This window comes from Haliotis cracherodii, unplaced genomic scaffold (assembly GCF_022045235.1).
Source record: "Haliotis cracherodii isolate W230 unplaced genomic scaffold, xgHalCrac1.p SCAF_8, whole genome shotgun sequence".
In the NCBI taxonomy this organism is placed as follows: domain Eukaryota; kingdom Metazoa; phylum Mollusca; class Gastropoda; order Lepetellida; family Haliotidae; genus Haliotis; species Haliotis cracherodii.
Window position 1 is genome coordinate 35,713,780 of NW_027266341.1, and position 13,662 is coordinate 35,727,441.

General features: G+C 41.6%; 1 protein-coding gene across 1 annotated transcript in view; it reads left to right on the plus strand.

Annotated features, from left to right (window-relative positions):
* LOC139449611 (E3 ubiquitin-protein ligase HERC2-like) overlaps positions 1–13,351 on the plus strand; it is a 147,877-nt gene extending 134,526 nt beyond the window's left edge. The window contains exons 71-81 of the mRNA XM_071231085.1: positions 1,065–1,204; positions 1,799–1,894; positions 2,211–2,503; positions 3,150–3,233; positions 3,718–3,859; positions 4,281–4,475; positions 5,141–5,275; positions 5,932–6,094; positions 7,131–7,236; positions 7,670–7,882; positions 8,331–13,351. Coding sequence (XP_071087186.1) covers positions 1,065–1,204; positions 1,799–1,894; positions 2,211–2,503; positions 3,150–3,233; positions 3,718–3,859; positions 4,281–4,475; positions 5,141–5,275; positions 5,932–6,094; positions 7,131–7,236; positions 7,670–7,882; positions 8,331–8,606 — 1,843 coding nt within the window. The 3' untranslated portion in view covers positions 8,607–13,351. The remainder of the gene's footprint in view (positions 1–1,064; positions 1,205–1,798; positions 1,895–2,210; positions 2,504–3,149; positions 3,234–3,717; positions 3,860–4,280; positions 4,476–5,140; positions 5,276–5,931; positions 6,095–7,130; positions 7,237–7,669; positions 7,883–8,330) is intronic.
* Positions 13,352–13,662: the final 311 nt, after the last annotated feature.

A 13,662-nucleotide genomic window follows, 5' to 3' on the forward strand; every position in this document is an offset into this window, starting at 1 on the left:
GTGAGTGTGGGTCCCAGTTCTCCGTGGCCCTCACCAAGTCAGGGGCTGTCTATACATGGTGAGTGTGGGTCTCAGTTCTCCGTGGCCCTCACCAAGTCAGGGGCTGTCTATACATGGTGAGTGTGGGTCCCAGTTCTCCGACCAAGTCAGGGGCTGTCTATACATGGTGAGTGTGGGTCCCAGTTCTCCGTGGCCCTCACCAAGTCAGGGGCTGTCTATACATGGTGAGTGTGGGTCTCAGTTCTCCGTGGCCCTCACCAAGTCAGGGGCTGTCTATACATGGTGAGTGTGGGTCCCAGTTCTCCGTGGCCCTCACCAAGTCAGGGGCTGTCTATACATGGTGAGTGTGGGTCCCAGTTCTCCGTGGCCCTCACAAAGTCAGGGTCTGTCTATACATGGTGAGTGTGGGTCCCAGTTCTCCGTGGCCCTCACCAAGTCAGGGGCTGTCTATACATGGTGAGTGTGGGTCCCAGTTCTCCGTGGATCTCACCAAGTCAGGGGCTGTCTATACATGGTGAGTGTGGGTCTCAGTTCTCCGTGGATCTCACCAAGTCAGGGTCTGTCTATACATGGTGAGTGTGGGTCTCAGTTCTCCGTGGATCTCACCAAGTCAGGGGCTGTCTATACATGGTGAGTGTGGGTCTCAGTTCTCCGTGGATCTCACCAAGTGAGGGTCTGTCTATACATGGTGAGTGTGGGTCCCAGTTCTCCGTGGCTCTCACTAAGTCAGGGACTGTCTATACATGGTGAGTGTGGGTCTCAGTTCTCCGTGGCTCTCACTAAGTCAGGGACTGTCTATACATGATAGGTGCTGGATGCATTATAGTGGCTACAAAAACGAGAACGGCTACAGTGGCAAACAATTGCTTGGTATGACAAGACAAGACATCATTGTGATAGTGGTGGAAAGAAATAAGGGACTGGTCACTTCTTAGGTTTGGGTGGGCTGGTGGGGTTAGTCTTAGAGCTTTTTTAGCTGTATCAAATTTTGATGATCCCCTTTTTTTTCTGTGTTATCCCTCCCTTAATTGCATTTTGACTTAAGCATCCAAATTGCTTTTCAGGGGCAAGGGAGACTACCACCGACTGGGTCACGGTACAGACGATCACGTCCGCCGCCCCCGCCGGGTGTCGGCACTCCAGGGCAAGAAGATCATTGATGTGGCGTGTGGATCTCTGCATTGTGTGGCCTGCTCTGATGCTGGTAAGAAGCTGTAATCTACATCACTCATCTGTCTCTGTCAGCTTCTTGGATGCTGTTTGATCAGCAAATACCTATCTGTGTTGAGATCATTGATCAGTCAAATCATACAAGCAATGCACAAGTTCAGGAATGGCTCAGTTCTGTGGCAGTACTGAGATCTGTGGCAGAACTCAGATCTGTGGCAGTACTCAGACCTGTGGCAGAACTCAGATCTGTGGCAGTACTCAGATCTGTGGCAGTACTCAGACCTGTGGCAGTACTCAGACCTGTGGCAGTACTCAGATCTGTGGCAGTACTCAGACCTGTGGCAGTACTCAGACCTGTGGCAGTACTCAGACCTGTGGCAGTACTCTTATCTGTGGCAGTACTCAAACATGTGGCAGTACTTAGATATGTGGCAGTACTTAGATCTGTGGCAGTACTCAGACCTGTGGCAGTACTCAGATCTGTGGCAGTACTCAGACCTGTGGCAGTACTCCGACCTATGGGTGTACTCAGACCTGTGGTATTTTAATGGTCTGTGATAGATCTCTATATAGAACTGATGTAAGTTATATTGAAGAAGACTTGTGAGTTGTGTATCTCCATCACCAGGTGAGGTGTACACGTGGGGAGACAACGATGAGGGACAGCTGGGAGACGGTACAACAAACGCCATACAGAGACCCAGGCTGGTGGCGGCGCTGCAAGGTGACTTCACAATGTTATAACAAACTAATTAGTCTGTTGATCATAATATCCTCTTTTGAGAGCATACATAAAGTAGCATTTCTCAATTTGATTGACTCAATATTTAACGGAAATGAAATGTCATAGTGATGATGATGATCATCATCAGTCATCTATGGCTACCAAATAAAAGCGCTGTGCCTTAAATAGATTTCAGACTTACCTCTTTAACCTAATTTAATCAGAGCAATTGGATTAAACACATGGATTGTTTGGGTTTAAGTGCAGAAATAATCTTACCACGTGGAACATTGTACACTCTAAGCTTGTGTTGCAGGCAAGAAGATCAACCGCGTGGCGTGCGGGTCAGCCCACAGTCTGGCCTGGTCCACACACAAGCCTGTGAGTGCAGGGAAGCTGCCCACCATCATTCCCATGGAGTACAACCACTTGATGGGCCTCGAGGTCACCACGCTCCGCAACAGGCTGGTCCTTCTGCACCACTTCTCCGACCTCTTCTGTCCATCCATCCCCATGTTTGACATGCAGGACGGAGGAAGGGATGAGGAGATTGGGGATGCTGCTACGGGTCTGGACGCCCTCCGGGGAGTCCTCGTGTCCACAGCCAAGGTCAGTTCCCTGCAGGAGGGAGTTGTGCTGGCAAATGGGGGAGAGATGAATGTGTAAATGGATAAGAAATGGATGGGAGGATGGTTGAAGAGATTGATGAATAAGTGAAATGGACGGTTGAAAGAATTTATGGTTAAATGGGTGGTTAAATGTATGGATAAATGAATGAATGGACAGATGGATCAGTGGACCAATGTCTAAACGAGTGCAGATCTGGACACTCTTATTTCTAAGTGTGAGTTTCCATGTGGATTCCAGATTCCGAATTCATTCCCAGCGACCCATGCTGGCCATAAGAGGTAACTTAATGGATCGGTTGGTCAGGATTGATGGACGTTGCCCATAATATCAACCACTGGTTTGTCTGGTCCATACTCTCATCATATAGGTGGAATAGTGCTGCGTTAAACAACAGTGAATGTGACAACAGATGAAGTGAATGTAGAGGAATGGTTTGTATTGTTGTGCTTGTGTGTACAACTCTGGTCAAAACACCCTTCCCACTTCTGTCCTTCTGTGGTCAATATGTACCAGCTATATCGTGAAGGAGTTTGTTGAGAGATTTAGCATTGTTTGTGGACAGAATGTTCTTTGGTATATATATTTGAAATATATATATGTGTGTAATATGATGTGTGTTTTCCAGGAGACCTCTTTCCGCAAGGTCGTACAGGCCACCATGGTGCGAGACAAACAACACGGCCCTGTGGTGGAGCTCAACAGAATACAGGTGGGAGTTTTCACACATCATCCCTGCAGGGAGTCTGGGTCAGAATAGGTCCTCACTACTTCATCCTTGTCATAAGAAGTTAGAAGTTATTTGGCAAATACTGCGTCCATGTTGTCTGTCTGTATGAATACTATGAGTGAATATGGAAACATATTTTGTTGAATCATTTCTGTGTTCGATTCTAAATCTGTGACTTTGTGAGTGCACATTTGTGGCTTCCATTTAATTTGGACTGTTAACCTTTTCTTCCAGCAGAATTAACTAACGGGATCGGGTGGTCAGGCACGCTGACTTGGTTGATGCATGTCATCGTATCCCAATTGCGTGGATCAATGCTCATGATGTCAATCACTGGATTGACTGGTCCAGGCTCAATTATTAACAGAGCTGCTGTCATATAGCTGTAATATTGCCGAGTGCTGCGTTAAACAACAAACAAACGAAGCAAACAAATGTTATAGTTTGTTGTTGTTGCTCTTCCCAGGTGAAGCGGTCTCGCAGCAAGGGTGGCTATGCCGGTCCTGACGGCACCAAGTCAGTGTTTGGCCAGATGGGAGCCAAGATGGCTGTGTTTGGGCCGGACAGTCTCATGCTGCCTCACAGAGTGTGGAAGGTCAAGTTTGTAGGTGAGTGGAGGGAAGATTGGGCTAGTCCTACATGTTTCTCTTACTTTGGCATACTGGGTGTGCTTGCTCAAACATTCTATTAGTGGTTCTGTGTAGCAGATCAGTCTCAGTACTACGAACTAAGACATAACTCACTGCAGATGGTAATATTTTTTGAAAGGGGGTCTTTCTTAATGTACAATTATTGGCTGTGCATTTGGTTCCATATTCAGTTAAGCATGATTAAATCTAGTAGCCTAGCTCTACATTGAAAACACAGAATGTCATCTCCTAATTAATCAATTAGCCCTTAGTTTGCTTTGTGCAAGTGAGCCATGATTGTATATTTCCAGATGAACACTGTGAAATATATGAAAGCTAAAAATTGAATTTTGTGTAATTTGTGGAAGTCAGATAACAATGAACTATGCCCCCGATCTAGGTGAGAGTGTTGATGATTGTGGAGGTGGATACAGCGAGTCTATTGCCGAAATGTGTGACGAGCTCCAGAACGGCTCCCTACCACTCCTCATTGTGACGCCGAACGGCCGGGATGAGTCCGGAGCCAACCGAGACTGCTTCCTCCTCAACCCTATGATGAAGCAGCCCCTGCACCAGAACATGTTCCGCTTCCTCGGTGAGTCAGAACCGGAGTACCTCACTTAACTAATGTATTGATAAATACCCTCTTATACACCAGTAACTATTAAGGGACCAACCGTTTATAATTGGAGGGAGGGGGAGGGAGAGGGGGAGGGGGAGGGGGGATGGGTGGGTACTAAAAATTATTTTGTCCTACCTTGAAAAAATAAAGACATCATTAGCTGGACATTGTTTGTTGGATGTCCGGGATAAATGTCTTGTACAAAAGAAATGGTTCAGCTCCTCCAACAAAAGTCCCAGCCCGTCTTCTCGCCAGAGTCATTCCCACTGCTTAGAATTTCCACTTTATAGGATTTCAAAGGTAGAAAGTATTCCCAATAAGCCAACTGAGAAAAGTCCTTATGTTTCCAACTGATAATAGTCCGTAGGTTTCAAATTAGAATCTACTGGCAAAGATGCCAGGACAAGTAGACTTACACCTTGACACAAACTGTAAATGGGATGTAGACCGCCTCCGTGGTCTAGTGGTAGAGCGTCCACCCTGAGTGCGGAACATCTGGTGTTCGATCCCTGACGCGTCATTTGGTGGTGTATCTCTCTGGGTTGGGAAGGGATGGTTTCTTCCTCGATCTGTTTGACGGAACCTGACAGAATCAGTCTGACTGGTAAGGTTTTATTCCTTGGTTCTCTCCACTACAGGAATATTGATCGGTATTGCAATCCGGAGCGGCAGCCCCCTGAGTCTCAACATTGCCGAGCCTGCATGGAAACAACTGGCTGGCCTGCCACTAACCATCTCCGACCTGACAGAGGTGGACAAGGACTTTGTTCCAGGTGAGCTAGGGTCTTACCATCTTGCTGCACATGTTTTGCCTGAGAGAGGCAGAAAAAGATGTATAGTCCTGTGTTAGGAATCTTTGTCATGACCAAACTACTTGAACCCAGTGGTCTGTGATGCAGTTATTCACAGTGCAGAATCACAGTCCATCAATCGTTGGTTGCGTGACTTAACACATAATGCATGGCTAGATTTAAGGAACTTGATTTACCTGGTAATATGCACCAGGTGCATGCTGACAGGAAAAGCAAGTTGCACCAGACAGAACCAGGTCGTTCCCTGGTCCAATAAATCTATCAGAGTTGAAACATAGACGTGGTAGATGCATAAACTAGTCTTAATATATTTATCATATTGATGTAAAACATAATAGAAATATGTGCACATAATCTTGTTTGATATCCACCATATCGACAGTTTGATGACGTCAAGCCCAAGAAAGTATGACAAATTCAACAACACTGGGATTTTTTATGTAGAAATTCACTATGTTCAGTCAGACACAAATGTTTTTTTTTTGTACATGCGCTTGGTACAAAAAGACAAAAAGATTAGGTTGCACTGGTGCATGTTTTACATTGTTCAATGTGATGTTTCATCTCCGACTGGCTCCCCTGCTGGCTGTGTGACGTATGAGCTTGTGTGTCTGCAGGGCTGATGTGCATCAAGGAGATGGATGGGGAGACCCTGAAGATCAACGAGATGCCGTTCAGCATCCCCAGCGCCACGGGCCAGGAGATCCAGCTCAGCTCCAAGTACGCGCGCATCATGTCCGACAACCGCGCCGAGTATATCAAGCTGGCCATGAACTACAGGTACACAGCATCGGGATGCAGACAGCATGTGTAGTGTCTTTGTTTGATAACAGAATGGGTGTGGCTTGTGTTGCGTAATTTTCATCTTCCCTAGACAAGGGAGTTGACTGACTATATTGTTTCCCTATTGCCAGGAGAGCTCCAGAAGACATTCATCAAAGTCAGTGTTGATGTACATTATGTGATATTGTTTCTCTGTAACGAGCTTGAAATACAGAAATTGCAGCTCTCATAACAATGTCAGATGCCATGATGGCGACTATTTTTACCAGTTGTACACACTGATGTGGCAGGATACATGGAATTTATCAAAACATCATTGACCAATAAATTCCAAGTATTTACATGTAAGTAAGGGTGTATTCATCCTTTTGGGGATTCCAGAGCTGAAAAGGCGCCCATTACTCTTGCTTATCCCAGAGCTGACTGATGAATGTCAAGGTTCCTTCCACAGAGCGATCTTAGCGCTGGGACGATAACTCCCATACTTTGCGATATGCTTACAACAATCTTAGCACAATGATTACTTAGTTCAATGGGCCCTGATGGTTAGGTTAGCTGATACAGTTTGTCATTGTGCCAGTGTTTGTTTGTTTGTTTGTTTGTTTGTTTATTTGTTTGTTGTTTAAGCTGTCCTCAGCAATATTCCAGCTATATGACAGTGGACTGTGTATAATCAAATCTGGACCAGAAAATCCAGTGATTGACATCATGAGCATCGATCTATGCAATTTAGATATGATGACATGCATCAACCAAGTCAGTGACCTGACCATCCGATCCCATTAGTTGCCTGTTACAGCAAGCATGGGTTGCTGAAGACAATTCTAACCCGGATCTTGACGGGTATTGTGCCCCAGTAGTGCTCATGCTTCAAACCATTGGTTTACTTGGTAATGACAGGCCTCTGTGACATGGCTGGGATGTTGCACTCTTTCTTCCGTTGTGTTACACATGTTCCCCTATTTAGTATACAGTGTATAAGATGTCAGTCTCTATGATGTTTTGTGTACTCACCTGTGACGTGTGTTTTCAGACTGCACGAGTTCGACCTGCAGGTGAAGTGGGTGAGAGAGGGGATGAGTAAGGTGATCCCGGTGCCTCTCCTGTCTCTCTTCACTGGATTCGAACTCGAGACTATGGTGAGTCCAGCTGTCAGTGTGTCATCAAACTTTATTGTTCATCTTTGCCTATGTAATGTGTATTTTATCTGTGATATATGGCGGCTGTGTTAAGACATGTTATGAAACACACATTCAGTTCAATATTTTTCAAAAGGTAAAAGTGGATTGGTAGTGCCTATATTTAACTTTATCTAGAAGCATGTTTTTGGGGGTGGAGGAACTGAAATGTGGTGATGTCGCTGCTTCAGTTTCTGCTTACAATTGACCATTGTTGGCACCTTCACTTTGTAGGCTATATGTGACTAATACATTCCTGTGTAATGTCTTTAATATGTATGTAACATCTGTGTAACATCTATGTAACATCTGTGTAACATCTGTGTAACATCAGTGTAACATCTGTGTAACATCTATGTAACATCTGTGTAACATCTGTGTAACATCTGTGCAGGTGTGTGGCAGCCCAGACATTCCACTGAACCTGCTGAAGTCAGTGGCGACGTACAAGGGCATCGATGCCACGGCGCCACTCATCCAGTGGTTCTGGGAGGTCATGGAGGAGTTCACCAATGCTGAGAGGTCACTGTTCCTCCGCTTCGTCTGGGGTCGGACACGACTACCGAGAACCATCGCCGACTTCAGAGGAAGAGACTTTGTCTTGCAGGTTAGTTAGTTCTCCTTCAAACAGGATGACATTATCAGTAGACTCGTAAAGATCCGGGTAGAGAATAGGTCTTCAGCGACCCATGCATGCCATAAGAGACGACTAATGGGATCAGGTGGTCTGGCTCGCTGACTTGGTTTGATGCATGTCATCGTTTCCCAATTGGGTGGATCGCTAGTCATGATGTCAATCACTGGATTGTCTGGTCCAGACGCGATTATTTACAGACTGCCGTCATATAGCTGGAATATTGGTGAGTGTGGCTTTAAACAACAAACCAACATACATTATCAGTAACTTTGCATTGATATTTGACTATTTCAAAATGGAAGTTGAAAGATATTGTGGGGATTGGGTCCTGGATATTGTCATAATAGGATGGAGATATAATACATTGAGTATTTGACAGTGTACACTTTCTAGTATTGATATGAGGGTTCATCTGCAGGTGTTGGACAAGTACAATCCACCAGACCACTTCCTCCCAGAGAGCTACACCTGCTTCTTCCTGCTGAAGATGCCACGCTACTCCTGCAAGACTGTCCTGCGGGAAAAACTCAAGTACGCTGTCCACTTCTGCAAGTCTATCGACACGGATGATTACGCCCGTGTTGCCCTGACTGGCGACGTCATGGACGATGACACACCCGAGGCCAGTGATGACACCGATGATGTTGATAGTGGAGAGAGCGAAGGGGAGATTGTTGATTCAGATGCAAGTTAGCTCCCCCTGAAGATGATGTAGAGGATCCAAGCTTGTTGGTTTCTTGAAGAGTTGGAAACTGTTTGACTCAGTGTTACTCGATGTTTGACACAATGTTTGACTCGATATTTACATTTGAGAGACAATCAGAATGACAACGGTGACCTTTTTGTGAGAATGATAAAATGACCTGTGAGATTGCTGGATGAATATTTTTGTATGGAATAGCCATACCAGATTTGCATTGATAATTATTTTGCAAGACTGTGATACGATTATTTCAGTCCATAATCAGGGCTTTCGATGCAGGAAGGCCCTTATCATGGATTGAACAGCAGATATGGAATCCAGGTTGTTTATGACTTTGAGACAGCAAGCCAGATATATATGAACTGTCATTGAACTTCTTAATGTGCCGAGGCACTCTAGAAGTTTGAGCTCTGATGTACGACAGTTCTAGACTTGTCATGGTTGGACTATTTGAAGGTTATAGTTTTAGATTAGTTTTATCAGTCAGATACGAACACAATTATGGCATGTTATCATACAGCTCATAGCTGAAACTCAAATCTGATGGAGATGGCGGCCATCTTGTAAAGGGAGACAACCAAGACGGATGGCAATGAATGACTCGAATGCCATTTGAATCAATAAGACATGTGGCCATATTTTCGTCAAGGACAGATCTTGATTAGTAGGAGGTTATGAAGATTTTCAGTCTTTCATCTCATCGTTGTTGACAGTTTTGCTCATTGCAGTCAACTTGTGACAAATCCAAACCTGACCACTTCCACCACATGATACATTGGGAGGGAATAATGATAAGTTAGTATTCATAATATTTCAAGAACGCTGTCTCAGACTCAAATTTCAGTATTATTCACACTTATTTATTTGTAAATAGGCTGGCTTTGGTTACTATTGTATATCAGAGTCATTGATGCTTTTAAAATGTAATATCATGAAAAACACTTAATGTGTTAAACACTTACCTTAATGATATATTGTACTACAGATTTAATGTTTGTGGAATATACCCAAAAATGTTCAAGAAATTCTAGTATCAGATGGTAAAAAAGATTGTGATTTTATTCCAAGATAATGTGTCATCGTTAGTATTTAGTTAGTTTGGTCAATAACCTTGCTTCATAGAAGCATTTGGAATTTGTAGGGGGGCTTGAACCCCTAGATCTGTAATATTAAACATTAGGGTTATCACAGGGGCCCTCTGATTTCTTATCCTATGTTTGAACACTATAAGGGTAACGCTATTTTTCAGTGCATTATCATTTGCAGAAGCCCGAGGTCTTCTGCCCGACGAAGGATGGCAGTTGAAAAGACTGAGGGTTTCTGCAAATGATAATGCCCTGAAAAAGAGTGTTACCGTTATTATAGCTAAAATAGATGAAATTTGTCATCAAATAAAAAGAAACAACAATATCGGTTTTGAAACATTTACTGCAATCAATATGAATGTCACTGACCACCTTTTACAAATATGGAAACGTCATAGAACAAACCAGATGACGTCACCATTGAACGTGACATCACCTATCCCTATCCTATGACGTCACCTAACAACGGGAGTGATAATGGCCTGTCGTCAAGCAATATTAGGGCATTATCAAGTTACAGTAGCCTCCTCATTTTTGATGACATGCAGGTGGTTTAATGATAATTCTATCCATTTTAGCTATTATAAACATTAGGGTTATCACAAGGACCCCTGATTTCTCATCCTATGTTTGAACACTGTGTAATAATCTTGTGTTCATGTCACTCAGCCAAATATGACATAGCAAATAAGAATGACTTACAGCAGATATGATCTTAAAGATAAATATTATCTTTTTGGTGTTTCAATTTTTGTTTCATTATAACATTTTTGTATGTCAGATGGAATATAAAGAGGATGGGGAACTAATATCAGGCGTCTGTCTTTCATTAATAATTGTGGAAAATAAACTAACATGTTTGTGTTCCAAGTTCTTCTCAATATATCAGCTCCTACCATATCATGTCCCGAAACTACCAGGGACAGATAGATACTGTATCAGGAATTTGCTTGGGATAGTTTGACAGATTGTTGTAAACTTCATTTTAGTTTTGTTAGTATTTTAATGCCTCTGGTCATCCACACCATGTTGTCTGTAGAGATGTTTTGTGTTGCAACTGATCTCACTGGTGAAACCGAACTGTCAAACTGGTTGGTCTTATCCTGTAATCGGAAAGTTTCCCCATACAAATATTTTCTGATAAGAATTAAATAAAGAATTAAAAGGATAAGAAATGCAGTTCTAGGAACCGTTGGTGCATATATGGATATAAATATTTTTTTATTATTATTATTTTTTATGTTATTTTTTATTTTTTTCATATTTGTTTTTTTTTAATAAAAAAAAGAATTTGAACAAAACCAACAGGTCTTGTTGAATACATAATTATGTCCCTGAAATTGTAGGCGTATGACCTGTATCACTTCAGGCTTTCCATAAATGTCATGATATAACTGAAATACTCCTTCAAGCGGAATTGAAGTTCTTGAACCCAACTCAACCATTTGTTTAGTATGAAATTCAATGTAATAAATTAAAAAATTCCTCCGCCACGGCAGACATGATGCTTTTATTAGTAATAATTATCACAAGTATTCTTTTCTACTCAATGTATTTTCATTTACTATCAAATTTGTGACACTATTTGAATAACATTTTGTAAGGTGTCAGAAGGACGTGCTGCATGCCTCCATTACTAACATGCCAAGACAGCTATTGTGATATGTATGTGTTGGTGAGCTTGGATGTTTAATTTATGTTGTGAGATTGGTGGCGATGTTCTCGTGCTGAGATGCTCTCTTGTATGTGGAAGGATACTGTTCTGCTCAATTAACAGATGCTGCTTGCACCACATCAATTCTATGCCATAAGGTCTTGTACTGGTGTGTATTGTGCGCTGCATTATAGGACATACCACATATGATACTGTCATGTCAGAAGTGATGTCACTTCAAACAAGTTTTCCAAATAAGGCAAATGATTTGTTAAAGGTGAATAACTAATATAATGAAAGAATTGAAAATTTATCTTAAAAACTCCTAAATTACTAATCATGATGAAATGTGAGAAGAGTGCAAACAAAATAATTGAAATTGGAAGTTTTCCATTATTTTTTTATAAATGATTATATCTTTCAACCTCCTGACAGCACAAAATCTATTGACCCCCCTCCAATAAAAAAGAAAGCTTGATGAATGTTACAGTGTGACCATGGTCGTAATCTTGTATCTCACAATTCATTAACAGTTGAAATTGGTTGTGTTTTGTTGCCATATCAGATGAGGACTTTTGGTGGGAAAAGTTCCAGTTTGTGATTCTGAGAATACAATTCCAGATTTCTTTCAGGTTGATATTTAATATTGAGGGGTGATGAAATTGGAAAGTTGAGGTGTGACAAGTGAGTTAATTGAGCAACACAGTATCATTTATGAACTATTATATTCCCTACGTTTGTATTCTTTGTATATATTGCTAGATTAATTTGAGGAAGTTAAGTCTGTTAAGATATGATTGTTCTAAATAAAACACATATTCTTTTCTCAAAAATAGTTTTTACAAAGTATTTGATTTTAAAACTGTTCATTGTTAATTGTTTAAGTTAGATTGGCTTGTTGATAGTCCTAAAGTTTATAAACTTATATATGTTAATAAAAATGATTCCTTTATGAAGTTAAAATAATTAACAATCAAGTTTGAAATTTATTTGAAGATATTTTAACATATTCTAGGATGGAGAGTTCAAAACTAACACAGTGGACATGTGGTGTCAATTTTGGATACAAACCACGATGCTAGTCATGAATCTTTATTATTGTATGTAAGAGACGACTAAGGGATATTGGGTAGATTGATGCTCATGATGCCAATCACTGGATTGTTTGGTCCAGACTCAATTATTTACCTACTGCCGTCATATAGGATTAAGCAACAAAATTATTATGTTATAGTCTAATAAGTCATCTTTTAATAAACACATTTCTTTTCTATAATAGGAAAATAACATTTGTTCTGTATGTTCTCTTTGAATATATGGAGCTACAACAATGCTGACTTAGCATTAAAAGTCTATTCAACATCAGAGTTAAATTTATTCCAAATCATGTCAATTTCACATTTAAAGACAACTTTTAACTATTTTTAGTATAACATGTTTATGTTTGAATTTTACTTAATCATGGCAGCCCGATTTAATATGGCTGGTGTTTGAGGTTGACATTACGTCTACAAGAGCCCCTATTGTTGCTAGGCTTTTGTACCATTTTTGTACCATTTTTGTACCATTTGGGTCCAAGTTCCATCTAATTTATCAGACCCATGTCTGTGTGTTGTATGACTGTCCATATTCATGTCATTTCACAGTAATTTTTGGTGCACAAAATTGTCCAATCAAAATATTTTGTTCTGTCTGGGACAGTAATGTTTTTGTCATTTTTGAAAACAAAGCTCACTGCAGTTTTACCATGTTTTTTTTCCTAGATGAGTTTTGGATTTTGTTAAGAAATGTGTCTTCTTGTGTGAAACTGTTGTGCTCAGCAATTGTAAATATTGAATATTGTACATGTGAGGAAGATGCCTTGTACATTCTGTACAGCAGTGTGTCTCCATCTCGAAACCTCAACGGTTACTGACCAGATGGTTTGTATCAAGCTACACAAAAAATAAACATTTAAATATTTGCTGGTTGTTTGTATTGAGAAAGCTGGGGAGAGTGGATGCCCTTGACTACCCCCCTGAAGTGGGGGAGGGGGGATGCCCCTGATTAAACATTTAAATACTTGCTGGTTGTTTGTATTGAGAAAGCTGGGGAGAGTGGATGCCCTTGACTACCCCCCTGAAGTGGGGGAGGGGGGATGCCCCTGATTAAACATTTAAATATTTGCTGGTTGTTTGTATTGAGAAAGCTGGGGAGAGTGGATGCCCTTGACTACCCCCCTGAAGTGGGGGAGGGGGGATGCCCCTGATTAAACATTTAAATACTTGCTGGTTGTTTGTATTGAGAAAGCTGGGGAGAGTGGATGCCC